This window comes from Lissotriton helveticus, chromosome 6, assembly GCF_964261635.1.
Source record: "Lissotriton helveticus chromosome 6, aLisHel1.1, whole genome shotgun sequence".
Taxonomy (NCBI): Eukaryota; Metazoa; Chordata; class Amphibia; order Caudata; family Salamandridae; genus Lissotriton; species Lissotriton helveticus.
The window spans coordinates 450502222-450530183 of record NC_136067.1 but is presented as its reverse complement, the minus strand read 5'-3'; the positions used below and the strand labels follow the sequence as shown (position 1 = coordinate 450530183).

The following is a 27962-nucleotide window of genomic DNA, read 5'->3' as shown; positions in this document are numbered from 1 at the left end:
GTTTTATTACTGCTTTTCTTCTGTTACCATGGGACTCCCACCAGGACGATGGGGAAGATTCATGTAAATCTATAAAAGATACAATACTGGAAAACGTCATGTCACCTTATGTTGCGTATTTGTTTCACCTTCATGTTCTCATCGTATGTTTTTATTTCAGGTGACATTGTGTTGCCACTTTTCCTAGCCTGAGGCATTCACAGGGCTTAACATGAGAGCTCAGCCCAACTGGGACCTAAGCCTCCAACTGTTGTATATACCTGATAAGGGGCTAGCATGAAATTTGTAAGTGCTCCATTTGGTGCTGCGATAAATAAGCTTCAGCCAAATTGGTCTGTCATAATATATGTGTAGAGGCAGTTTTAGGTAGCTGTATTTGTATTTGTATGGAGCCTATACATGGTGCTCGTATGAGACTTGTACGTGTTCCAACTGGTGTTCTATTTCATTTCTGGACAAGCTGGGTTGCCTTAATTTGTGTGTAGTGTCAGTCATAGGTGGCTACATTTAGACGGTTGGGTGGTCGCCGCTAGTATTGTCTTTGCTATGGTGGTGTTCCTGCCTTTCCATGGCAAATCCTGTGCTCTCTGTGAGACCCCAGTCATTAGCCGCCATCAGCTATGCCTCCCCCTGTAAGTTGGACCCATTGCTATACTCTATATCCAACAGGTCTACCTGCCTTATATCCTGAAGGGTCGGGGATTGTAAATCACAGCAGTCTGCTGTAATCTTCTGTAAACCAATTTGGTTCCTGCAGGGCGCCTTCTTGTGGTAGTTTTCATCTTAGGAACAACAAGAGTTGTACAGAGGTGACAAGAGTGGATAAGAGTGGCCTCACAGGCCCTGATATCCTGCACATTCAGACCAAAGGGGTGGTTGCCGAGTCTCCTAAAAGGGGATCTCCACATTGCACAATAAAAAATTAGTAAGTAAAGGACAAAGTACCTCTTGGTTTTCACTGTGGTACAGAGCTATCTCGCTAGGCAGCCTATGTACAACAGACATCAACCGCAGGGTCAACATACAAACATCTGCAACAGAACTTAAGGTTACCTAATGATGCTAAACAAAACGGTACCTGTTTTTCTGAAAAATGGTACTGGCAGAGTTTCATCCACAAATGACGATCTTCGCTTAGAACATGCAGTGCTGGGGTCACTTGACCAAGACTAATGATGTCCCAGCCATCGTCAAACCTGTATATTATGTTACTTTGCATATACAGTGGAAGATCACAGAGGGAAAGGTCGCTGTTAACCTGCTGTAAACAAATCATACAAAAATTACTGTAGTTAAAAATTCGTATGCACTCGGTAGTCAATTAATTACTATATATTTGCTGAGTTTTCCTAAGAAATCACAAAAGGTTTTGTGGAGGGTAGCATAGAATAAAACAATAAGAAACATTAATACATCTTTTACATTGATTTTTAAGTCCAACATGTCTATGTGATGAATGACAACAATCGTTTGACATAGATAGATGCAAATAAAATATCTCTGCTATAAAGTGTTTCTGCTTCCTTAAGAGGTAGTTTTACAAAGGGCATGGCTGGCGAGTAAAAATCGTTCTACAAAACTCTTGCTGACTGCTCAAATTCCACAGAAATCCTGACACAATAGCTCCTGAATCCGTGTTGGCAGAGAACCCACTCAAAAAGACAGGACCACCCCGCTCCCCGCATTATGGTTCTAGAACCCTAAAGATTACAGCTGAATGGCTGAGAGTTGGCGGATTGGCCTTGCATTGTGAGACTAAGATGGCGGGCTGTGAAGCGAGTGCACACTACAAGCAGATTAAAACTGAGACGCCCAGGAGTCTTCTCACAAACTGAGGGGGTCGGGAACTACCTTGGCTCCACATTGGAGCAATATTTGGGGGGCCTGAGTATGGCCTACCTCCAAAGAGCAGGTATAGATGAAACCTGTCAGTGTGAGGCAGATCATAAAGGCTGTGGGGAAAGAAGGGCACACAGAAGTGGAGGGACTCGCTGAGCAAAGGTGAGCACCTACTCACACTTCTATACACAACTGCATTACCAGCTGGAAATGCATAACTGCAGCAAGAGTGGGCTCTCAAGGGAGCTAGGGACCACAATCAGAACCTCGCACCATTTCGGGGTTTGCACAAGCTCAAACTCCTCCCCCAATATTGGCGTGCAAGCGTTGGAGGGTCCCACCTCATAGGGGGGCCATGCAGCACAGCATTCTGGAAAAGTCAGGAGGGACTGTGAACACACCCATTCTGTTAAGCAATTGGCCTGCCACAGAGAGAATGCATTATCTTGAGCACTACTCCACCAGGGCACAGGCTGAACAATCCAGATGAGCCGCAACACAGAACTTTCCAGTGAAATAACTGCCATCTGCTGAGTATTAATTCACAAACACAAAGGTTTGTATAACAGGGTGTTTGGAGGTGCATGTTAGATCGATCCCTCCTTGCTGAAAAGGAAGGTATCCTAGTTAATATGTAGGAGATGGCTATAAGAGAAGCTCACATGCACACAACAGCAACTCCATAAATGAGGTGCTTCTCATTTGAGAAATATAGCCAGATCATAATTCTTGAAACACCAGCTACTGCCCAAAACAGTTTGCTCACCTCTAATGGATTACACATAACATGGCCAACTATTGGGCTAGGTACTGGAAAAAGGTGATCTGGTGGGCCTCCCACACCCAACACTCTCCAAGCTGGGGTACACTGAGAGCAGGCTTGAATTGTGGGCAGTGAACCTGAATGGCCAACCCAATGAAAGTACAACAGACATTTTGGACACCATCCTTGCTGTCAAAACAATAGCCAGGGGGATATTAGAAACGAAGATCAACGCAGTGCAGGTAGATGTCACTCTCTTGCGGTATGATCAGAGGAAGCTATCAAACAGGGTACAAAACACAAAGACCTTCCTAGATTAGCTACAACCAACCACAGCTACCCTAAAAAATACAGCCATTAGAGTTGAATGAATGGTGTGTTTTACTAAGTAAATAGTTGAGGACTCACAAAAGCTGAGGCTGCCTGGCAGGGTTGAGGGCGCTGATATGGTGATATCTGGAGGAATGGCTGACATAGATTGACAATACTAAATATAATAGAGCCACCCAATAATCCCCTTGGGACTGGGTATAATCAATAACAGAATCTCATTGTCTCTAGAGGAAACATTTCAAATCATTTACAATTCATAATAGTGTCACATTCATGATCATTAATCCAATTATACAGGGAAATATATGCATATATACCAGAGTATATCAAAAAGGTATATTATATGCAATTCAAATTTTTAGTATCACTTAATTCCTGGCAACTGACATACTACTAAGGTTCCTGAATTGGTTAACAGTAGTATACAAAACACCTTTTGCTTAAACTATGGATAATCCAAACACCATGTTAGTGGAAATTAAACACAGCATTTCCTCAAATTTGCAATCTGTATAATCAACATATAAGCAAAGCGACGTTAGGCGTCGACGTTTCGGTCCCCCGTTGGTCTAAAAGCTCCTCAGGACCATCTTCAGGACGGAAAAGTTGCACATCTATATCTAATACAATGAAAAATATATACTGGTCATCCCTGTATCTACAAGAGGTATCGTCTGCTCAGCACATAAAGACAACAGCAATGGTGATGCACACCCTTCGTGTCAACCCAAACACCATATATCTAAAAACCTGTCACCACAAACACATATGTGTAACGTCTATGTGACACCAAAACCAAAATAACCAACACTAAACTAAAAAAAAGAAGAAAGTCCACTCACTTCTTAGAATACTTACGAAGGAAGTCACAAGGAGACTTATCCTCTAATTAGTGTTTATCCAAAGAGTCTAATAAAGAAACATACATAAAAGTCCAAACGTCAGTATTCTAAGTCTGACTCTAAAATCACCGTAAACTAAGACACGAGTAAGAGACAATACTCACATGTCTTGTAATTCAATTAGACATCTCACCGCCTACAAGTATAATGAACCAGAAAGGATATCATTAGCTCCGAGTTTCAACTGAGTGACTGAAGCCCATGATCTCCATTGTGACACCACAAAGTGTTAGGGTATCGAAAACTACTCATGTAATTCTTTCAATCAAAAGCACGTATTCGCCTGCAATGAAACATGAAATCTTGCAATAAATTTACGATCCAAAAAGCCACTGGCGCATGACTAGACCAGCATTGCACTTAACTACACATAATAAATACTGCGGGATCCCCGCACCAAGACTGCAACACTTACTTATTTCAGGAATCAGCTTTGCTTAGTCCGTAAACGCCCGACTCAAAAGACAGAGCGTGGCGCCTAGCAGGCAGCGATTCAAAATAAGGAAAAGACGCTGAATGCAGGATGACGTCATACCGCATTCTACTGCAGTGGCCATCTTAGAGTGGTCCAAATGTTACTGGAACCCATACGAGTGTGCCAGGAAATCTATTAGATTTTGGACAAATACCAGCACTGAACTGCTGAGCATGATGATATTGAAAGAACAATTGGAGAGTAATAAGATCTAAGTTAAAAGTTCCAAAGTCGAAAAAATCAAAAACTTTATTGATCGAACCCAAAAGGACAAAAAAAAATGTTTATCCTATTTTTCTAAACTAGTCAGTGTAAGGTCATAAATACTTATCAGAACCTGGATTGTACTCAAACAATTAATAGATTCACCATGCCTACCTAATGTTCGTATGACAATATAAATAGGTGGGAAATAAAAAGATGGTTAAAATATATCTCACTCAGCCAAGTACACACCTAAACGCCTCTGAAATTTCACTAGAGTGTGCCACTCACTAATATAGTACAATCATGACCTATATCAATTATAGGATCAAGTCCAAGTGTGTTCTATCTGGATACCATGTCTGTAACAACTACCCTCAGCTAACATGAGGACAAGCGCTACAATGGTAACAGAAACCTAACAGTGTATATAGTGATACTTACAGAGCCCACCCAGAGGACACTACAGTGTCGCCAGAACGTGCCACTCAATCACAGAATTCAATCCTTTTTCATCTGTTACAGGACCAAATCCATTTGTTTTCTTTTTGTGAGAGCAGCCGATCGACATTCTGTAGCCTCTTTGTATTCTTTACAACTTAAAGTACAAACCATTTCATTTCTGATGGAATGTGTGACTTTTGTTGATAATGTTCAACAAGGGGAGCAGTAATGACATTACAACGTATACGTGACTGATGTTGTAAAATACGTTTTCTAATTTCTTGTGTAGTTTTACCACTGTATGTTAGAGAACACGGACACTGTATACAGTATATCACATTCTTAGTTAGACAGTTAGAATGTTGACGCAATATCAGTTCTCTACCAATCAAATTGCAACTTTTCACTGTATTGGTAGTTGCACAAGCTGCGCAATTACCACAGGGGTAATGTCCTGTCACTGGTAATAAGCCCCACATATTGTGTATTGTAGTTGGTGCTTGTTCATTATAGGCCCTCACTAGATGGTCTCGTAGGTTCCTGGCCCTCTTGAAGGCGAAACCTGGTAATTCCAACTGTGGTTCAACCTTCCTAATGAGGTGCCAGTTCTGCTTAATTATTTTCTTTATGTGGTTGGACTCGGTCCCAAAAGTCATTACACAGGTATAGGTTGTGCTTGTGTCTGTTCTCATGACTAGTTTCGACTGTAGAATTTTGGTTTCCCTGAAATCATCTTCCCTTCTGGTACAGTTACGCCAGATACGTAAAAACTGCCCAAAAGGGAGACTATCTCGTAAATTTTGTGGGTGGTGGCTGTTGTATTTCAACATAGTGTTCCTGGCTGTGGGTTTAGTGTATAAACTCATAGATAAGACACCCTCGTCATTCATGATTGTAAGGTCCAGAAGGCTAATAGAGCATGGATTGCTTTCCAATGGCAATTGTAAATTCTGATCTTGTTGGTTTAACCATAGATGGAAGCTTTTTAATTCTTCCTTTGACGCCTCCCACACAATACAAACATCATTGATGTAGCTCAAGTATTTATTTAAGTGGGAGCTGAAAGGATTGTCATTGTAAATCACCCTTTCCTCAAACGGGGCTACAAACTGATTGGCGATATCTGGCGCAAAAATTGCGCCCATGGCCACGCCTTTCACCTGACCATAGAACTCATTATTAAAAAGAAAATAGTTCTCTTCAAGAGCAATCCTAGCACAGTCTGCAATGAACTTTGTGGGAACCTGGTGTGGGCGTATTCGGTCTTCCAAAACATCATCAATGACTTTGAGAGCTTCCCCCTGAGGGATGCTTGTGTATAAGCTCTCTATGTCCATTGTGACGAGAATGTTCTGTAATGAGTCATAGGGTTCTCCTTTTAATTTTGTAATGACATCTCTACTGTCTTGTGTAAAGGATCGGGTTTTAGAAACAAAGGGTTTCAGAAAGTAGTCAACATATTCTGCCAGTTCTGCAAATTTGAGGAAATGCTGTGTTTAATTTCCACTAACATGGTGTTTGGATTACCTATAGTTTAAGCAAAAGGTGTTTTGTATACTACTGTTAACCAATTCAAGAACCTTAGTAGTATGTCTGTTGCCAGGAATTAAGTGATACTAAAAATTTGACTTGAATAAAATATACCTTTTAGATATACTCTGGTATATATGCATAATATTTCCCTGTATAATTGGATTAATGATCATGAATGTGACATTATTATAAGTTGTAAATGATTTGAAATGTTTTCTCTAGGGACAATGAGATTCTGTTATTGATATAGATTAACATCATCGATTTCATTGCAGCGGCCTGTCAAAAGTTTTGAGAGAGCACATAGGGTACAGTCACACCACCCTTTCCTAGAAGCACCACCTGAGCTGATAGTATCGAGACTGCTATATTTTAAGAACAGAGATACCCTACTTCAGTAAGCCCGCTCCATGGACAGCTTAGAGTGGAGAACAGTAGACGTTCTTCTGCACTGCAGAGCCACAGCTGAACAGCAACATGTATCCTTTGTGACAGTAAAGAAACACGTGCTAAATGGAAGTACACAACACATGCTGATGTTACTGGCAGGTAGCCTTTACAAGCTACGGCTAAAAACAGAGGTTCAAAAGCTGGTGGTGGTCAGTTCAAAGGTATTTTAAGGGACACGGAGGACAATACTTAAAAGGAGTCTTTTCCATCACATAATCTGCATTTTCAGAGAGGGCGACCTAGTACGAGGCCACAAAAAAGTGCATCAAATGGAAACCCAGTCACTGAACTGAAGAAGGTTGCAACGAGGGGGAAACCAAAATAGATTGAAGATGGTTTGTACCAATGGGAGTGGGTCAGACAAAAGCGTGCAACGACGAACACCATGGGATATCGACCCAGAGTGATACAAGTGTCAACTATAAGGCAGAACAAAACTATCTAGCAATGGAGTGGATACCCATGTGCATTACTAGGCATAGGTAGAGTCATAATACCTTGTGACTCGAAAGTTGAACAAATTGTTCAAGTCTGACTCCAACACTAGATGGCAAGATTATCTACAGCTACACATGCCACAAACATACAATGTTGCCATATGAAACGCCTACGATATGGGCTCTGTGTCCAAGAGAGCCAAGATACACTCGTACCTGAGATGCAGGGGTATTCAAATAGCAGTTTTTCAACAAACACACCTTGGGCGCATTAAACCCAACAAGCTGCATGGCAGGGGGAGAGGTAGGCCACAAATTATTCGGACTACACAAGGGGTGTATTATTTGTATTCGACACAGGATGTATTTCGATACTACGAATTCCTGCATTGACAGAAGGGCAGATACATTTTGCTCAGAGGCAGGTTAAAGAGATTTGATGCAATATTGGGACAAATATATGCCCTTAACTTAAATTATTTGAAACTGTTTCAGAATGCCTGGCACATTGGCTGGGTAAACCAATTAAAATTAGTGCTGACTAACTGCCCTTAAATTGATCACACCCCCATGTTGTTTTGGATTCCCACAGAAACGGTAACCAGGAGTTTTACAAGATGGCTATAAAACTGGGAGTTGTCTGGAGGAATCAGTATCCAGATTTAAGAGACTATTCCCATTATTTCCTTGTCCATGAAGTACACTTCAAGATTACACATTATTTTATGTTTTATTTCGATCCAGGCACAGGTGTTCCATTCAGAATACCTGGGTAAAATCATATGCTTTACAGCGCACAGCTGTGAGAGTATAATCTTTTTAAAGAAAATAGTGTTTTTCTCCAATAGAGACGTGCACCGTTCTTAGTTTTGATGATGGAGGACTCAGGCCTCTCCTTCTCAAGGGAGGAGGCCGACGCCATACTTAATGACCCTTCACTGTTTGCAGATCCCTTAGTTGCCCAAGCTATATCGCAAACATCCGATTGGGATAAATTGGGTGAACAGAAACGTAGCCGCATCAGAGCCATTTTGCATGGCACTATGATGAAAGAATATTTGACCAACAAGATCGCTCCAAAAGGACTTTTGGTGACAAATGCCCCCGTATCTTTCTGGAAGATAGTGTCTTTAGGAAAGAATGGGCCCAGATCGCCTGGCATTGCACACATGACTGGGCACTCCTGATTATAAAAACGGCTTTGCGTCTTTCGGAGGCCCTGTTAATAGAAATACAGGTGACTGAGGCCCATATTAAAACAACTGTAACAGGCTTCAAAAAGAAGCTGGAAGAGTTCAATAAGGAGCTTAATGACTATAAAGACAATATTGCACAATCTAAAGTGGTGAAATTCCAGAAGGACCTAAAGAAATGGTCATATGAAAAAACATACTCATATTCCAGTACTGAATATACACCACCTAATCGCACTAACTACAACTCTGACACTTCAGATGACTCAAACACGAGCAGCACTGGGAGTATGGGGAACAAACAACGTGGGAGAGGCAGAGGTGGTAAAACTCAAAATAACCCGCAGTGGCTGCCTTATCCGTTACATGGAGCTGAGGGGTTTCCCCCCAATCCATATAACCAACCTTTTTTTCCCCCACAAATGCCTTGGAATCCACACTTTGCCCCCCCTCCACCCCACTTTCAACCCAACATGTATCCACAACATTTTTTAGGGTTTGACCGGAGGGGACGGGGCAAGAGGAGAGGGGCCAACCAAGTACATTGGCAAGTACCAGAATCCGTGGGAGACAACACACGGAGCAAGACTCAGGAGCAGAGGGCAGGTCCGAGCAACCAGAGAGTTTGATTACAAATCTCTCATCAGTTACTTTAAGTGCTGATGAAATAGCCGTTCTGGAAAAAGGGTTGGGTTTTATCCCGACACCCCGGTTAGACCGCTTCAAATTGCTCTGTGAGCTCAACGATTTTTTCAGAAAATTAAGATTGAAGGTCTTTTATGAACATCATAAACAAGATGAGAATCAGACCCCAACTTATGACACTACTTTTAGAAAAAAATCGACCTTCATACCCCCTGTACATCAGATGCCGCCTGAATTAATAGCTTTTGAACAAGCAGTGTTCCATGAGGTAGAAACAATGGAGGAACCAAGACCCTAAAAAATTTGAGAGCAAATCAGTATAAAGCCATAGATTCCCTTGCTATGAATTCAAGTATAGTAATCAAGAGTGCTGACAAGGGAGGTGGCATTGTAATACAAGATACTACTGCATATGATCGAGAATGCAGACATCTCCTGGATGACACCAATAACTATTTGGTCCTTGACCAAGATCCCTCCTCTTTTCTGAGAGATGAGATATTGGATCATGTGATGACAGCAGAGCATCACGGTTATATTAGTAAGCAGGAAGCCGATTTTTTAACAACTTCGGATGGACAGATCCCATACTTCTATTGCTTACCAAAAACACATAAAAATCGTCTCCCTCCGCCTGGTAGACCAATAGTTTCGGGTATAGGTTCCCTTTTGGAACCGTTGTCTAAATACTGTGACTTCTTCTTTAAACCTATAATTCAGGCTACAAGCACCTATATTAAAGACACCAAAAGCTTACTATCTATGCTCCTTAATGTCCGAATGCCAGAGGAACCATGTTTCATAGTCTCTCTAGATATAGAGAGTTTATACACCTGCATTCCCCAAGATGCCACTCTGAAGGTTTTGGCAGACGTTCTAGATCAGGAACAGTGGGATTATACTACTTCCCACAGTTTCATTATCGATTGTGCCACACTGGCCCTTAAGAGGAATTTTTTCCAATATCAGGACAAAATGTACCTTCAGAAGACAGGGACGTCTATGGGCAGTACTTTTGCCCCTAGTATAGCTGGCCTGTATGTCTTTAATTTTGAAAAGAGTCACATTCTTGCACCAACGAACCCTTATGCTCTCAATGTTTACCTGTGGCAGAGGTACATTGATGACGTGCTACTGATTTGGCGAGGGTCGGAGGAAAGTCTTTTGGCCTTCTTTGATTGGGTCAATACTTGTGACCCCCATTTGAAGTTCACCCACCAATACCATCCGGAATCAATTGTGTTTTTGGATGTTACCATCAAGAAATCAGGAGATCATTTAACCACTAAAACCTACTACAAGCCAACAAGCAAAAATAATCTGCTACATTTTACTAGTTTTCATCCTCGTCCCTTACGAACTAATTTACCGTTTGGGCAGTACCTACGTATCCGTAGGAATTGTAGTGATGTGACAGATTTTAAGAATCAAGCACAAGATCTCACAGACAAGCTATCCAGTAGAGGTTATCCTACCAAAATCCTTAAACAAAGTTGTAAAAGGGCCCCTAATCAAAACCGAGAGGCTCTCCTTGAGGATTATATCAAGGAGCCAGAAATTGAAACCCCATTGACCTGTGTGACTACCTACAGCAATATATCAAATGCCGTCAGCCGTTGCATCGGTAAACACTGGCAGATTTTGAACAGTAATGGTAGAGAGTGGAAAAAACCACTTTTCTCGTACAAAAAAGAGAGAAGTTTGAAGGATGCACTTGTGCATACACGTCCTAGAGATGCAGACAAAACACAAGATAACAGTGTTCTAAATGCCTGGGGTATGCCCCCCGTTACCGGCCATCACCCGTGTGGTGGCTGCAGCGTGTGTCATCTGACGTCTGCCACTAAGACATTGAATCTGGAAGTTGGGAAAGTTTGGCATCAAAGGGGTCACACCAATTGTAATTCTTCAAATGTTATTTACATGATCACATGTCCCTGTAACATGAAATATGTGGGCATGACAACCCGCAAAGTAAAGACGCGCATTGGTGAGCATTGTAGCAATGTACGATGTCGCAAGGCGACGACAAAACTAACCACCCATTTTCTGGAATCGGGACATTGTCCAAATGACATCAAATGGACAATTATAGAAGAAATACCAGAAGGTCGAGAAAATACCATCTTTGAAAAGGAACAAAGATGGATCTATCGTCTATCCACACATCTACATGGGCTGAACGATGACATCCCTTGGGGCTCTGTGATGCGACGATAGATCTTATCTGATTCCTAATAATTACTAGTGAGACTGGTCTAGTAATTATTAATGTGGGTAACTTACGACCATGGGATCGTCTGATACCGATGGCACATGTTGTGTCTCTATCAACTGCCTATGCATAATGTGAGAACCCTGGAGGAATTTATTTGAAAATTGATTATGTATAACACATAGAATCTGTGATAAATACACCCCCTTTTTTTACAACGTGTGGGTTGTTATTAATATTATTCTCGTATTATACGTGTAAGACTTATGACATAGCTAAACAACCCCCCCTTTTTCCAAAGTAAGTGGGCTATTACTGTCCGTTTTGTATTACTCGTGTTAGATCCATGAGATAGCAATAAAGCTTTATACCATTCACACACACAAGAAAAATACGAGCAGATTTCCAAAAAGTTACTTCCCCTTTAAATTTACGACCATCCAGCACGACGGTCACGTGTGCTTTCACGTAGCAAACGTCGTTTTTGCTTTCACTTAGTCAAGACGCTTCCACCGGCTCAGTGATTACAGGCCGTGGACGTGTACAGACTAGGTGCACTTGCGGGGAGTCGTTTGGATGAAAGTAAGCCATATAGCGATTTTTAAATAATAATGCAAGGCACGATGGCATCGGGACTTGAAAGAGAACCTCCGTGTTTTGAAAAAACAGGGTTAAACACAGGAAGAATATAAATTCCTTCTTTTCCTGTTGTGCTTCCTCGCAGATTGTCTAAACGTGAAGGTTTCCCCCGCCACGGACCTAAGGGGTAATTCTCGCTCTACAGCTGAGTAAGTGGTCCTCTTTAATGGCGTTTTGAGTTCTCCTAACATCGTAAATGTTTTAATGGTCACGCCTTTTTGAGAAAAAATATCTAATTTTTACCTGGCCCTTGGTTAAGTAAACTGACGGTGGTCTTATGACTAATTTTGTCATAAAATGCTTAAATACAGATTCGGCAGGGTGTTGAATCATATATCAAAGGCTTTTGAATTGACTTTCTCTAACAATGTAGTAATCTAATGAATAGAGTTTAACCTTATGCAATCGCCACAAATTGTGATGAAAGGTGGGGGTCTTGATGCATAGCTACAGCCTCTAGATGTTTTTCTTTGTATCTATTGATATTTGTTAATGAAATTATTGAGAATCAACGTGCAATAATTCACCATATCTTTTCAGATTGATCAGCATGCAACTATGACAATGTCTAGATGGAATTTCGCGCGTATAAACTTACAGATAAGTTTACGATTTTAAATTTTAAATAATTTGTTTACCCCGCCTTGTATGAATTTGGTGCCTTAGTGAGCACTGAACATGAGGCCAGGGTTATTGTGGTCCTGAGGAATGCTGGGCTGAATTTGGGCCCTTGCAAGAAACATGTCGACCTTTTAGGACAAGAGGTTTCAATTAACTCAACCTCATATTTGTCCGCCTTTCTACACTTGTTTTTAACAGAGTTAGAACTACCCCTATATTAAATAATTTTTTTCTGGGGAGTAGTCCACACTCTTTTTATTCGAGCACTGTTATTTTTGACTACGTAGCACTTTAGGTTTTCACCAAGAAGGACCCGATGAAGACAACTGGCAACCAACATATTTAGTTGGTGCCTGAGGGTTCTTTTTCGGCTTTGAGCTATGCTTTTCTCCCACTTCTTCTTTTTCTCCTACTGTGTTCTTTAATTTAATATTTATGCATTTGGCACTCTTTTGTTGTTTAGATATAAAATCATTGCAGACCACAACTCCCTGATAAAGAAAATTGCCTGGGACAATATACACCCACCCCAACAGGGTACGTTCAGGCTTCCATGCAATTGAACAGGTTATTCAGGGAGGAACTGAGTAATGCCATTAAGCAAAACCTTAGGGAAAATAAAGTCAAAACTTTAAGCGTACTGGTGAAGTGGGACAGCTTCAAAGTGGTGGTGAAAGGACACTGTATCCACACAGTAGTGAGAGTCAGGGACACCTTAAAGACAGAATTAAATAAACTGGACAAGACATTACATGACATTGGGCAGGAAATGGTTCCTTATCTCTTGAGAAGACAATGCTTGGTAAATGCTAGGGAAAGATATGCTACATTGCTGGAAATAATATAAAGTCTTTAACACAATAAATACTTAATGCCTATCCAAATAGAAGTTGACTGTGCAGGATATCTCACATCTTGGCTCACCCAACTCAAGCAAAGGGCAGTCAAGTGATGCAAATTATGAATGAACAAAGCATTAATGTTCACACACAAACTGAAATTAACACAGCCTTCTTAGAATATTATTCTGATCTAGGTAAAGGTATACATAACCATATGTAACCAGCTCATACCTTGACTGAACGCACCTGCACTGAATTGCACAAGACAATATATCATTGAATGGCCACACAACGGAAAATAAATTAAAGAAGCTGTGGAAAACTGGCTCAAGGTAAGAGCCCAGGACCCAATGGTCTCCATGTAAAACTCTACTGTGTGTACACCAACATAGTGGCACCACTTATGTCTTCAGTGTACCGGGCTGCACTGCACTTAGGAACCCTCCCAGACACCACTACAGAAACAGTGAAAGCTTTACTGCTTAAACCCCCATGCGTTCCTTTGCACAGAGTTTCTTTTAGACAAATGTTCAAGCTCAACTCCGACGACAAAATCCTTAGCAAGATACTTGTAAGATGCATACGTGTACTACTGCCAAGACTGGCACATGTGGACCATAACAACTTCATGTCTAGACGTAATACTTCCCTGAACCTCCGCCACACCTGCGAATATACATATGCCAAGGTGGTGTTGGTGGACCTGTAAAAGGCATTTGATAAACTTCGGCAAGATCATTTTGCCCCCCACATCAATATCTCAAGGAACGAGACTGTGATGGCCATTGTAAGTAATGTTTTTGGCATAAGTGATGAAGTCCTTTCCTTGCATTATGAGGAAAGCTAGACACAGTAAGGGTCTGCAGCTGGCCAACACAGTGCATATCATCTTCGCATACACAGATGATCTATTATGCTTTGTAAAAGACCAATAGATGCATCTGAAACAGGCCTATACAACTGTAGCCGATAGAGGAATCGCATGGCTTCTCCTGATTAGGGTGGGCACAATGGAGCCTGACACAAGTATTAGACCTGACATCCTTAGAGTGGTCTTCCCCAACTTTTTGTCTGCTTACTTCCACATTTTGTGGATTCTTTTTGTTGGCCTTAGGACTCTGAGCACTTTTCCACTGCTAATCAGTGCTGAAGTGTATGTCCTTCTGTCCTAAACATGGTAACATTGGTATATACCTGATCGGCATATTTAGTTTACTTATAAGTCTCTTGTAAAGTGGTAAACCATATACCCCGGACCTGTAATCTAAATGCTACTAGTGGGCCTGCTGCACTGGTTGTGCCACCCATACATGTAACCTCTGAAACCTGTCTCAGGCCTCCAATTGCAGGACCAGTGTGTTCAGTTTACTGCTACTTGAAATTGGCATTTAGAACCACTTTCTAAGCCATATTCTCCCCTTTTATTCAGTTTATTACACATAGGTCACCCCTAAAGGACAGGGTGCGTTGGAAGTAAAGGTAGGACATGAAATCTTAAGTTTTACATGTCCTGGTAGTTATAGGTATAGCAGTGTTTATTTACATGATTAATTAAAACCTTTGCAATTTCGTTTACATTATAAATAAAAAGATAAAACATGCAGAGAAGAAAAAAAGGATACTAAAACATTATTTACATTGTTCCTGTGTTCCAATGTTAAAGTGGCGACGTTTGTGCAATAAAGTCAGTAATCTGAGAAATCTGCATTTGGCAGCTACCGTGTATAAACTGACATTTCCTTTCCCCATGTATAACCATGTTGAATATATGCTGTCTTCTTGACAGTCCCCAAAGATTGATATACTGGTGCAACTTTAAGAAGGGATAAAAACATTTTAAAAAGAGTCTATTTAATGTCCATTGTGCGTAGGCTTTTTTTAAAGGTTTGTTTTATGAGATCTTGTTGATTCCCTGCTTTTTCTGTTCCTAGGATACAAGAAGGGGGGTCTGTATGCGTTTTGCAAAAAGTGGTAGAGTGCTCAGCCATTGAATGTTGTTGTAGTATCCTGACTTTTTCCTGTGTAGTGATCAGTATCCTCTTGGGCCGATTGTTATTTCCTCTCTGTGCCTTTGTTGTGAGGCAATGTTTGAGGCAGTCTCCTTTCTACTATACTGAAAAACTTTGTGAGGTGGCAGTTTAGTTGGGTGACGGTAGAATTGAAGCATAGCTTCACTGCCTGCCTGCAAGTCCTGATGCGTTTTGTTTGAAGGTGGGGTGAAGCAGAGTGCGTCTAATGTCCAGTAGACTTGGGCAAATGCAGATAACGTTCATGAGATCCTCACTACCGTTTCCACAGAGATGGCAAGTCTGCTCACCTGGGTTCCTTTTTCAGGGAGGTAGATGCAGGAGTATCAGTGGTATGCCAAGGTGGAGTCTTAAGAATTTCTATTTTGTCTTCATTTTGAATCCGACACTTAAGTATGGTTGTGGTTTGAGGACTAAATAATTGTTAAGCACAGACCAGCGTGTGCCTTTTTTGGTTTGTCTTGTTTGGTTTATCTTCGATTATGCATATGTTTTTTTGGGAGACTAAGAGGTACTCTCTGGCACGTGATTTTCCATGGCATGTCAATTCAGTCCAGAGGTGTGAATTTAGTGATCCTTGCTCGGCTCCCCTAATCTTGTGCCAGCTTTTTATGCAAGTCCCCGTCCTAGCCACAGTCTGCTTCTGTAGGCCAAATTCTAGATGAATTTTGGCAGGACATGTAGGTCGGCAGGTGGAAGATCGCTCTTTGGGCGCTGATGATGATTTTGTCCAAAGCAATCGCATCCCTTCCTCGAATTGATTCGCTTCCATAAGTTAGCATTGGTTGTAGCTTGGCCTGGATTACCTGTAGTAGTGGATCTAAGGTTAGGTCAGGTAGGGCTTTCTTTAGGGGCTTTACTGCTAGTGAAGTTGTGGTGTCTTTCCGGGGCAGGGCCTCCATCTGAGGTTTGTACAAGCCTCTGGTATCTAATAAGGCTACAAGATATTTACATTCCGTTGCTGGTTCTAGGCGATGTCCGTCCAGATACCAATTCAACTTTTTCTTTCTGCAACACTTTATTGCCATCATTTTTGTTTTACTTAAATAAATGCGTATACTTACAAGAAGTTGTTGGTGGTGTTCAGGAGGTGCTGCAGTCCAATTGGCGTTCTGCTTACTAAGACCAGGTCATCCCACGTATAGAAGGTTGGAAAGGGACATTTTTCGTAGTTTTGTATGTTATTGTAGTGACAAACAGCTAAATTCGTTTTTCACTGTTGTGAGGCCTACTCCTCTCATTGGCTAGCATTGGAAATTCCTTAAAACACTTTTAATGTGTAATTCTGGATTCGAAAGGAGCTAAATCAGGTTCCATATCTTTGGAATGGTCACAATATATCCTTTTTAGTGGTAAAGTTAGATATAACATCACTATTTTAGAAATACCACTTTTAGAAATTGGACATTTCTCTGCTCTTAACTTCACTCTGTGTGCCTGCAGTCTGTCTCCAATACACGTCTGAGGGGGGAATGTCAGCTACACTTTGTGCAATCCCACTAGACAGCCACAAACACAGGAAGGATGGGTGTGACAGAAGACTTATCTGCATTCTGATAGCCTTCCTGGCCAGGAAGAGGGAGAGTGAGCTGACACATCTGAATTAGCTGTTTCCTGCCCCCATACAGAGGGCTGATTACCCGGCAGATAGGGCTGGGATGAAAGTGGACCTGTACACTTCAAGGAGCTGCTCTGAAGTCCCCCCGCCACTTCAAAGGCACATTTGTTCATATGTACTGGGACTCTGTCCCCACCAAGACAGTACACTACTGGACCTGTGCTACAAGGACTGCCACTCTGCTTGACTGACTGTTCCAAGGAACTGCTTCACTGCTGTGATGAGCTGCCTCCGCTGAGGACAAGGACTGGACCCATCTCACTTGAACCCAGAGTGACTCAAGGGCTTGCTGGCTTGCCTCCTGTTTTCTGAAGTCGCAGGGTCATGAAAGACTTCCTGCAATTCTGCTGGACTCTGCCACCTGTGAATCCCACTCATGCCTAAGGTGCCCCTTCCATTCCTGGGTCCCAGAAGGAGTTTCTGCAGCTGTCTCTGTACCAAAATTGACCAAAACCTGTGTGGCGTCTTTTTGTGGTATTTTCATTGTGTTACTGTGTGTGTGTTGCACACATACTTTACATATTGCCTTTTTAGATCAGCCTGACTGCTCTGTGCCAAGCTACCAGCGGGTGAGTACGGATTATCTTCCAGTATGTATCTAGCCAACCCCGACTAGAGTGTTGGTTCCTACTTGGGACAGGGTGCATACCTCTGCCAACCAGGACCGCCATTTCTAACGAGACTACTATGAACAGCACTAAAATGGTGGAAAAGGAGAATAATGTTGACCAGGCACTCTTTGAAGTCCATCACTTTGACGTGCCTATCGACAACGTTATGAGCACTACAAGACCAAGCAAGTTGACCAAGCAAGTCGAACTCTGGAGAAGGAAAAGAACTAAGACAGTTGGTGACTTCAACATTTCAGAGCCCAGTTCCAACTGCAACAGCAACACAGGACCCGTACCTTTGCTCAACTATTCTTGCCTAGTTTAAAGGGTTCCTGGAATTCATTGTTCGGGCTGGTTCCAGAATGTTTGTTTAACCTAGGCAGAGCAATATTAAGTTGCTTCAAACTTCCAATCAATAGACCCACATTCGTTTCTTGCAGGAAAAAACGGCCCGTTAAACCTTTTCTGTCCTTTTGAAGACCAGATCTCTAAATTCACCAGTCAACTACCATTACCATCTTTTTCAGAACTTCTGCTCTCATTGTCTTATTAGTACTTAAGGGTTTACCAGACAGTTAATTATCCCAGAATAAGGACTTCTGACATGAAATTCCATGTTTTGCAACTCTTCACAAAAATCAGATGCTGTTCCTTTCCTCAATCCATCCTCCGCCACCACCACCACCACCACCAAAGGAGCTGCAAGGCGTTTGCTGTCTAAGAACGAGGGCCTTTGCTTCAATGGACACATCCTTCCAGCTCGCTCCTTTTTTACATGCTGCCACTTTTCCATCCTCTTACTCAAGGTTCCCCTGACTGAAGGAGATTAAATACTATAACCGTGTATATAATGGAGCTTAGAGGAATGTGAATGTTAGCTGCCATCAATACACAAATAGTTTCAAATTAAATTGTATGCTATACATTGTAAACAAAATATCCAAATTATCACTGACATATTCAACAATTAAAAGGAACATAAAAGTACATGTTTTCTGGTTATTCCTCCTTCTAAAATGCATTGGTGCTGGCAGGGCATACACGTGATATATTTACGTACAACGAATCTAGACGGCAACTATCAACAAGATCAATAGCTAGCCTGCCCATCTAGTAAAGATGCTGGCCTCTTGAATCAACTCTGTACACCGCAACACCATCACTTTTCACTCACAATAATTTTTTAAGACTACTGCACTTCCTATTTTTTTCAGCAATATACACATTTGGTACCATGTGCCACTATGTACATAGTATTTCCATAGTTTTTCGACAAGAAATATCAACATATCATCAATTTTAAAATAAACAATGCTTCAATGAATGCAGTAATCAACACAACGGACAACTTTAAATGTAATACAAAAAACCTTACGTTACAGCCTGAATAAGATGTGGCATTAAAATAAATGTTTCAAGATATCCATCAGAGAGAGACGAGTGTGCAGAATCACTATGAAATTCTAACCTGGGTCATCTGAAGGTTCATCACGTCCTGCTGCCACATAAGGATGGTTTCTAAACGGCAAATCCACGTGTTTATGTTTCCAATCAGCGCGGATTTTCCAAATTCTCTAATCAGGATGCAAAGCGAGGAACTCAAATCTTGAAGAAGTTCCCTTATTTTGCGAGGATTCTGATGATCTTCCAGTGCTGGGGGGTCAAAAATGCTGCTGTTAGAATCGCAAATGCTTCTTTTTAATTGAGACTAGGGTTTCACAGCTTGAAGGATCTTTAAAAGGAGGTTCAGACAGTGGCGGACGGTAATTTTAGAAGCAGGTGGCCACACACGCACGCTCATTCACACCCATGCACGCACAACACTTACTCAAATACACATACATTCATACATACATGCACGCACCAAACATCACAAAACAAAATTTACTTTTGCTTCAGCACTCAGGGCGGGAAGCCTTGAAGGGACTGCAGCCTTCTCTCACTGGCTGAAATTGGGAAGGCAGCATACACTCAACCGTCACAGAGTGGGATGGGGCCATTGAGACTTATGACCCTTCCCCACTCTGTGACATGGTGTCACTGATTGGCACTAGGTCCTGTACACTGGGCTTAAAACTGAAGCGCCAAGGCCAGAGGCACTCAGTGATGGGGAGGCCCTCGAGACACTTTTGCCAGGTTAAGGAGGTCAAGCTCACAGGGCTATGAAATCCTTAGCCTGGCAAAACTCAGGCAGCCAGGAGTCTTCACATTTAGCACGTCTAGTTGGCTGTCTAACCTGAATATTAAGAGTGCCTGTCAGGCTGACCTTGGTTAAGCCTAATAGACAATGTTCTTGTTGGGAAAAAAAGTGAGGGCTTGGCCCCGCCACCCATACAGACGGGCTGCAACTGTGCACAGAAATGCCAATCAATGGGAAAAGTTATCCAAACATTGTGTCTTGCAGGCAGGAAGACTCTAAAGGTAATTTTTTTACAATCCATAGTTAATATCGAAACAATGAAAATCTGATATACTACGTAAAAGATTTTACATTAAGCCATGTTTCGTCTTGTAACAACGCTGGGGGTCCCAAGGTAATTATCTACATTATAGAACTCATCCTAAGATTCATTACCCAACACAGTGGCGCTCACTCTACCAAACATGGACTATGAACTTCTATTCCATTTTAGAACTATGTCATTTTCCTTTACCATTCCATGAAGGCCTAACAATGATAATAGATGTGCTGTGCTGCATTTCAAAGATGAACGTTGATAAGAAGTCCCAGGAGGCAGGTAAGTACAGAACAGGTGAAGTTGCTTACCTTTGGTAACGTTCTTTCTGGTAGAGACTAAGGGCAGTTTCGTCACCTTTTGAATATTTCCCTACGTGTCAGATTGGATCTGGAAAATCTTCAGCAGACCCACTGTGCACCGGTTGCTCAGCGAAACTGTTATTCTGCGCCAAATGTGACGTGCACATGTATTGGCACTAGCCATGCCTGCTGACATCTGTTGCTTTCTGACTAGTCTGTGCCCTCTGATGCAGAGCCAATATCAGACTAATTGTGACCAGTGTGCCGATCTCTAAGCTGGAATCGTATTAGATGAAAGAATCCAGTTCACAGAACGGGGAGGCAGGTGGGTCGGTGAAAAATCTGTAGTTAGATAGAATGTCTACCAGAAAGAGTGTTACTGAAGGTAACTAACTTGTTCTTCAAATATGGAATTTTAACAGAAGATTCCTTCTCTTTTGAAGAGATGCCAAAGCAGGAGCTGGGTCTGTCAAAAAATCCTGAACAACAGAGCAGGTGGAATGCCCTTCTCTGTAGACCTGGCTGACCAGGCTGTAGGCCCTCATGAACCTATGAAAAGATGCTCACGTAGCCGCATGCCAAACGCCCAAAACACAGTAAATCAAAGAAATCAAAAACAGGGATGGGTCCTTTCAATACTTCAGGTTGGACCACTAATCAAAGCAACACCAAACACAAACCTCATGGAAGTACATAAAATAAAACAATACTCAACAAACGTATCAAAGATAAACAATAATTTGATCAAAGTTGGATTGTATCTATTAGTTAATTACATCTTTTCTATGAGCATTTTTAAGTTGAGATTATTACCACCACACACAGGACCCAGCAATATTACAAAACAATGTCTCAAAATGGATAAACACTCTAATATGACCTTACATAATATGTATGATGTGCATTCAGTGTATCCATCACCAGAAATACATTTTAGTTTGAATTTCAGGCAATTTTCAGAGAGAACTATAGAAGCTGTTGATGTAAAAACCAGTTTAATATTTTATGTACGTAGCTAGTGTACCAGTTCTTCATTGTTTCTATGGGAATCTATTTTTAGGTGATGTTCACTCTTAACTTTTCCACTGCCATTTCCTTTTTGGCTATCTTCATACTGCGGTAAAACAATATAGGTTGTTTGCTAAATGAGCCAGCCATAGGAAAGTCATAGGTGTCCCTGTTTGACCTTTACCCAGGATGTGTTGACACATTTTGACCCTCTGTGGGTATGTAGTTTCCTCAGGACATGGGAACTGGTGGTGTGGGTCTGTGAATTGACTTAAACCAAAAATTCCTGAAGAACCTGACAGCCGAAATGCCCTTCTTGGTGGACCTGGCTGTCCAGACAGTAATGCCTTGTTAACATATAGCAGCCTGGTAAATATCCAGAACAGACAACCCTGTACCCCAAAGCAGTGGTAGCAGCCTTGGTTCTGGTAGAATGAGCCTGCAGACCAACAGCACTGCTTTCAGACAAGTGCGTAGAAGATCTTAATCAGGGCTTTAAGTGGGGGGTGCTCTGGGGGGCTGAGCCCCCCCAGTTTTTTGGGGGGCCTCGAAAGGGGGCTCTATTTTCGGGCCTCAAAGGTATGGTCAGCAGACATCCTGGTTTTTGTTTAGTGTTACTAGTGTGGGTAACATGTCTTGATAGTGAAATACTGCCAATTTCGTTTGTCACTATTGAAAGGCTATCTTGCCCATAGGATAACATGGGGAATGCTGTGTGACATGTTTACCTGCATATCTTCCCATAACGGCAAGATAGACATATGGAATCTGGTATCCCTGAACTCAGAATTTAATAACACATCCTTTAGTGAAGACGGTTTTTAAATTCTAAGTTTGGAAATAGCACTTTTAGAAAGTGGCTATTTTCCTGTTCAAACTTTGTGTGACTCTGCCTGGTTGTGTATTGACTGTCTGGTTTGTGAGTGACAGGGGCTGGGGGCAGCTCCAGGAGGCAAGGTTGAATAGACCCATCTGCATGTAGAGTGGTGGGAGGAGTAGCACCTGGGTCTCAATAGGGCTGTGCCTTCCTGCCACAATGCTGGCTCCACCTCCTGCGGTGCGTCTGATGTCCCTGGACCACACTCACAAAGGAAGAAGAGGTGCACTGGCAGAGTGCACCCAGAACTGGTTTACATTGGGTCCAGGACCCCTCACCCAAGAAGAACAAAGACTTTTGGGGTATAAAAATAGGACTGGAGCCCCAGTACAAATAGATTAGGAAACTTTGTGAACAAGAAGGAATCCGTGCTGAGTGTCTGGGAGCTGACCTACAGTTGCTGTGATTACCGAGGAAGGGACTGTCCGCTGTGTGCTGTGTTTCCCTAACTTGAAGAGGAACTGTGCTGTGTGCTTTGCCCCTCTGAAGCTTGCCTGTCTCCAAGGGCCTAAGAAGAGCTGGGAACTCAGGGATACAAAAGTTCTCCAGCACCCACCCTTCCAGCTGCTGTGTGGGTCTCTGCGCTGTGCCTTTGTGAAGCTGCCCCCTTGTGAAATCTGTCTCTATGTGCTCACCGGCACACAGCTGGGGCATAAGGTCGTGAGGCCTGGTCTGCCTCAAACGTGATCTGCCCCAGGATCGAGTCCCTTGCGCTCTGTGTGTGCGGATTAACGCACCGCTGACGAACTTTGGAGTGCCTGCTTTGCCTCCGAGCGCTGTGTGCGCATTGACTCCACCGCCGCTCCTCAAGCTGTGTTGTGTGCCCGAGGCTGGGTTTGTCGCTCTGAGAAGGAGCCTTGAAAACACCCTGCTAGTATTCACCACCACCGGCCCAGGATCGTCATCTCTGAGAAGCACTCGGATTGGTCACAGCAACGAGGATTTCCCCCCGCAACGCGGAGGTTTGTCAGGCAGAGCTACGTTGCATCTGGAGAGGCGCGAGGTGTACCCTAACAACCGGGGTTCCCTCGTGCTTGTCATCGAGGAAAGGAGCTGCCTGAACCTGAGGCCGAGGCGCATCCCACCAGCGAAAGCGGCTTCACCGGAGATCAGCGCGGACCGCAGAGCCCCCTTCACATCCTAAGGTAACTGGAGTTTGCACAGGGGGGAGATTATGATTATACGTGCGACCGGCGCTCCTGCCTTCTCTTTACAGGCCACGCTGTTGCTACTTGCGTGTCAGTGGCATAACACAACTTGAGGGGGCCCTCCTGCAAAGTACCTGGAGGGGGGGCCCCCTCTGACCACACTGAGGAGCTTCGGGAGCCCCGCATCCTGGGGGCTGTTGGGGGCCTTTGTTACACCACTGGGGGGAGATCTATATTAAAGACTTCTTCTGGACTTTAGCCCAATAGCTGCCCTCGCTTTCCAGTTTATAATTCAGTTCACATCTGGTTGGCAGCCCTCGCAGTTGCTCATTGTCACCCTCTCTATTTCTTGGGTCACCATTAGCACCTCTCCTGCCATGCCCCTTTGTAGTGCTGCTTCTTGCCTACTTTGTTTGGTGGGTCTTACAAGTGTGTTTGCAGTAGTGCGCCGGGTCCTTCAGTCAGATTCCTGGCACGCCCACGGGTCACTGTTGTACCACTCACTGCTGAAACCAGTACGGCTTGTTTCATAAGGAATCTTTTCCTTGTTATATGCCCAGTATTATCTATACAGCACATGCCCGTCAACTTTTCTCCCCTTGTAACACCAAGACAGGGGATGCTGTCTCTTGAAACAGAGCTGTGCAAAGGAGGTGGGCTCCAGTTCACCATTGCTCTTCTGCTCCCATTCCCTGGTTCTCTAAAGACAGAGGGATTCTCTTTCTCATCTGATTTCTGGGCCTGTTGGCACTTTCCATCCTGTGCACCTGTTGGCACTTTCCATCCTGTGCATTAGTGCAGAGATTGAGGGATGGCACGGGCTTTCAGTGGATTCATGAGTCTAAAACTTGACAGCAATTCATGTTAGAATTATTTCCATCACCTTGTTGGTTGTTGCGGCTGACTCCCTAAATGCAGCAGCTACGCCCAGTTGTGGGTATCACGCTCAATTTGTCATAGGAACCAAGCTATACCTGTCTGATGAGACCCAAGTACGTTCTGCTGACCCCATCTCTAGTTACACATTAATTACCCCAACTAATCCATTGTAGTGCAATAAGAAGGTGTTTTACAGTTGTGATATATGGGAAAACGCTACTTTGGGTGATTCTGTGACTCCACGAGTGCAGCTGGGGCATTTTTGAAAAACACCTCAGTCACATTAGTTTTGAAATAACGTTCCACACATGTTCAGAGTTTCAGCTACCAGCAAGAGATACTATCCAAGCTTTTAGGCTTTTCAAAGATTTCGGTGGAAAGAAAACCCCGGAAGCATTAAAAAAGTTAGTAGCTTGTATGGAAACCCTGCCAGCAAGTAATGCGGATTGCGAGAGAGGTTTCAGCGCAATGAACTTAATTGCTAGTCCAACAAGGGCCTCTCTTCTTGTAGAGACCATTTCTTCATGCTTATGGGTAAAACTCAATGGTCCTCTGTTTGAAACATTTGACTCAAAGCTGTATGTAAAGAGTTGGCTGGCAAAAGGTAGAAGGTCTGCTGAAGAAGATTGTTGTGAGAAACCCCAGCAAAATAGACACAGTGAATATCTTCAAGAGTTTTGGGAAATCCTGCAATAGATTTCTAAGTAATGTAAATAATTGTAACATGTTTTTTTAAAGTGTTTGGTATTTTATGGTTTATACTTAATAAATATACTTTTTTGTCTATTTTATTATCCTTTGCTGGATGCGACTTCGTGATTTTCTTAAGCACACAATGCTAGTTATCTTGATTTAGACCACGCCTCTACTCGGATAGACCATACCCCTTTAAGACATTTGCCACGCCCCTTTTAGAGCACCCCCCAGTTTTTTCCCCCCTTAAAGCCCTGATCTTAATGCGGAGTACACTGCAGTGCAAGATGGTCCTTTTATGTAAAGCCTCGTCTTTCTTTGCTTCCGTAAATCCGATAGAGCTGAGCGCCCACATGTTATTCTCTGGTACGATCAATGTAGAAGCTTAGAGCTCTCTTCGATCCAACCTTTGAAGTCCCTAATCCTCCTTAGTGGTGTAAGGCAGAGCAAAAAATACGGGAAGACTAATGCACTGACCAATATTAACTGAGGTCACTACCTTTGGAAGGAAGAAGGCTCGAGTCTCCACAAACAGCTTTCTGGGTAGAAAGTGGTAGAGGGACTGTTTAACAGACAGGGCCTTTAGCATGTTCACTTGCCTCACCAATGTTTCAACGAAAAGAAAAATTGTCTTGAGGTTGAGAAGCAGGAGAAAATAACTCTGTATAGGCTCAAGGGGGAAACACATGAGGAAAGTAAGGCCCAAATGAAAAATCCCATAACAAAAGGAGAAGGTGGGGGTGGGTAACATATATTGTATAACCCCTTAATAAAGCGCATCACAGCTAGTGACTTGAACAATGAGGACTGGTCTAACAACCGTAAAAATATCTGGAAGAGCAGACAGGTACCCTTTAATGGTACCAAAAATACGGCTTTGCTGGGATAGGAACAAAAACAAGAAAACTATGGAGTTTGTCATGGAGTGGGTTTATTTGTTTAGAAGTGCATCAGCCCCAAACCGTACCCCAAAGGCAGGCATTTACAGATTTTGTTGAGAGCTGCCTAGCTGCCAAGATGACATCAACAACTTCAGGAGGAAGGTCGAAGGTACTCAACTGTCGCCACTCAATCTCCAAGGATGGAGGCGTACATTGCGCAGGTTGGGGTTCTGTCTCCTGCCTGCTGCTGCAATAGTAGATACTCCTGAAAAGGCAGGTTATATGCTCATATGCAGGAGTTCAGGATACCATACTCTCTGTGCCCAATCTGGAGCCACTAGGATGATTTTGGCCTGGTCGTCCCGATCTTCTTCAGAACTCAGGACATGAGAGGTGTCAGCGGAATGGTGTGTGGGTTTGGCAAGTTTGGAATGGGTCTCCGAGATAGGGTCGCCTTGGAAACTCCAATGCACAAAAGTGCTAGCACTGCATGTTCTAGGAGGAGGCGAAAAGATCGAGCTTGGGTTCCCCCAAAAAGTGGAAAAGACCATGCGCCACCTCCAGATATACCTGCCATTCATGATCCACAAAGTGCTGACCGTTTAATTTGTCTGCTCTTGCGTTCAGGGAACCACCAGGTGGAAAGTCACCAGACAAATTACTTGGTAGTCCAGCCACTTTTAGAGAAACAAAGTCTCCTGGAACAGAGTACAATATCCTTAGCCAGCCCTGCTTGTTGCAGTACCACATGGCGGTGGTGTTGTCCATGAGCACTTGTACCAGCTCGCCTTTGATGGAGGGCAGGAAGGCTTTCAATGCCAAGTGGATGGCTCTCAACTCCTGAAGGTTGAAGTAGAGCTGGGCATCCACTGGAGACCCAATGCCTCTGCTCTCCATCCGTCCCTGATGCTCCCCCCCAACCTAGAAGTGACACACCTGTCATCACTAAGCATTCTGAGTGGGGTAAATAAAGTGTTTGCCACGGAATCAATCATGGTCCCTTAGCCAATGCAGCAGATCATTTGCAGTCTAAAATGAAATCTGGACCAGATCAGAAAGATCCCCTGGTTAATGTTCCTACTGGGACTTCATATCCCATAGCAGAGCCATCTGGCATGCTTGATCAGCAGGATACAGAAGGTCGTCAGGCACAGCAGTCTCAGAGCACCCTCAATGAGACCCAGTACAGAGGTTAAAACATCAGAATCATAGCCCGAATACCATGGACTCTCTGCTTTGTAGAATAGGTGTACAATTGCATAGTGTATAGAATGGCTCCAATAAAGGAGTGCATCTGGGAAGTAGTCAGGTGTGACTTTAGCGTGTTGTTAGTGAACCCCAACGATATTACGAGTTCTGTCTTAGTCTGGAGATGGGCTACCACTGCCTGAGTTGAGTCCACCCTCAACAACCGGTCATTGAGTTAGGACGAGACTGGGAACCCTGGTTTCTGAAGATGTGCAGCAACCACCGCCATCACTTTTGTGAACACCTGAGGGGTCCTGGTGAGGACAAAGAGGAGCATGTCTCACTGAAATGCCCCAGTCCACCATATATAGTGCCTGTGGGCCTGCAGAATGGTGATATGGAAATAAAGGTCCTGCAAGTCCATCACCACCATGGAGCCTCCAGTATCAAGAGCAGAAAAGACCTGGGCCAAGACGTGGTAGTGACCCTGTGAACCTTCGAAAAAAACAAGAGGTCTTCTGGATATTTTTTCTGAACGCGGTGGACAAGGGATTGAATGAAGAATGCCCTTGGCACCAGGCACTATTATAAAAAATATTGCCTCATCTTGCTCTTTGCTCGGACCATTACCATATACATTGTATATGGTCAGACTAACTGCCGTCCTATACCCGACCTACCTTGATCATTGGACCACACTACTTTGGAGACCGTTCTATTAGACCGACTACATATGGGA

General features: G+C 43.0%; 1 protein-coding gene across 6 annotated transcripts in view; it reads right to left on the bottom strand.

Annotated features, from left to right (window-relative positions):
* The window catches only part of FBXO25 (F-box protein 25), an 823789-nt gene that overhangs the window by 186821 nt on the left and 609006 nt on the right, over window positions 1-27962 (bottom strand). For 5 of the 6 annotated variants that reach the window (XM_078647893.1, XM_078647895.1, XM_078647892.1 and 2 more), the window contains exons 7-8: window positions 19260-19444; window positions 1079-1261 (exon numbers count right to left, since the gene is read on the bottom strand). In XM_078647893.1, coding sequence (XP_078504019.1) covers window positions 1079-1261; window positions 19260-19444 — 368 coding nt within the window. The remainder of the gene's footprint in view (window positions 1-1078; window positions 1262-19259; window positions 19445-27962) is intronic. The other variant, XM_078647897.1, reaches the window with a different exon arrangement.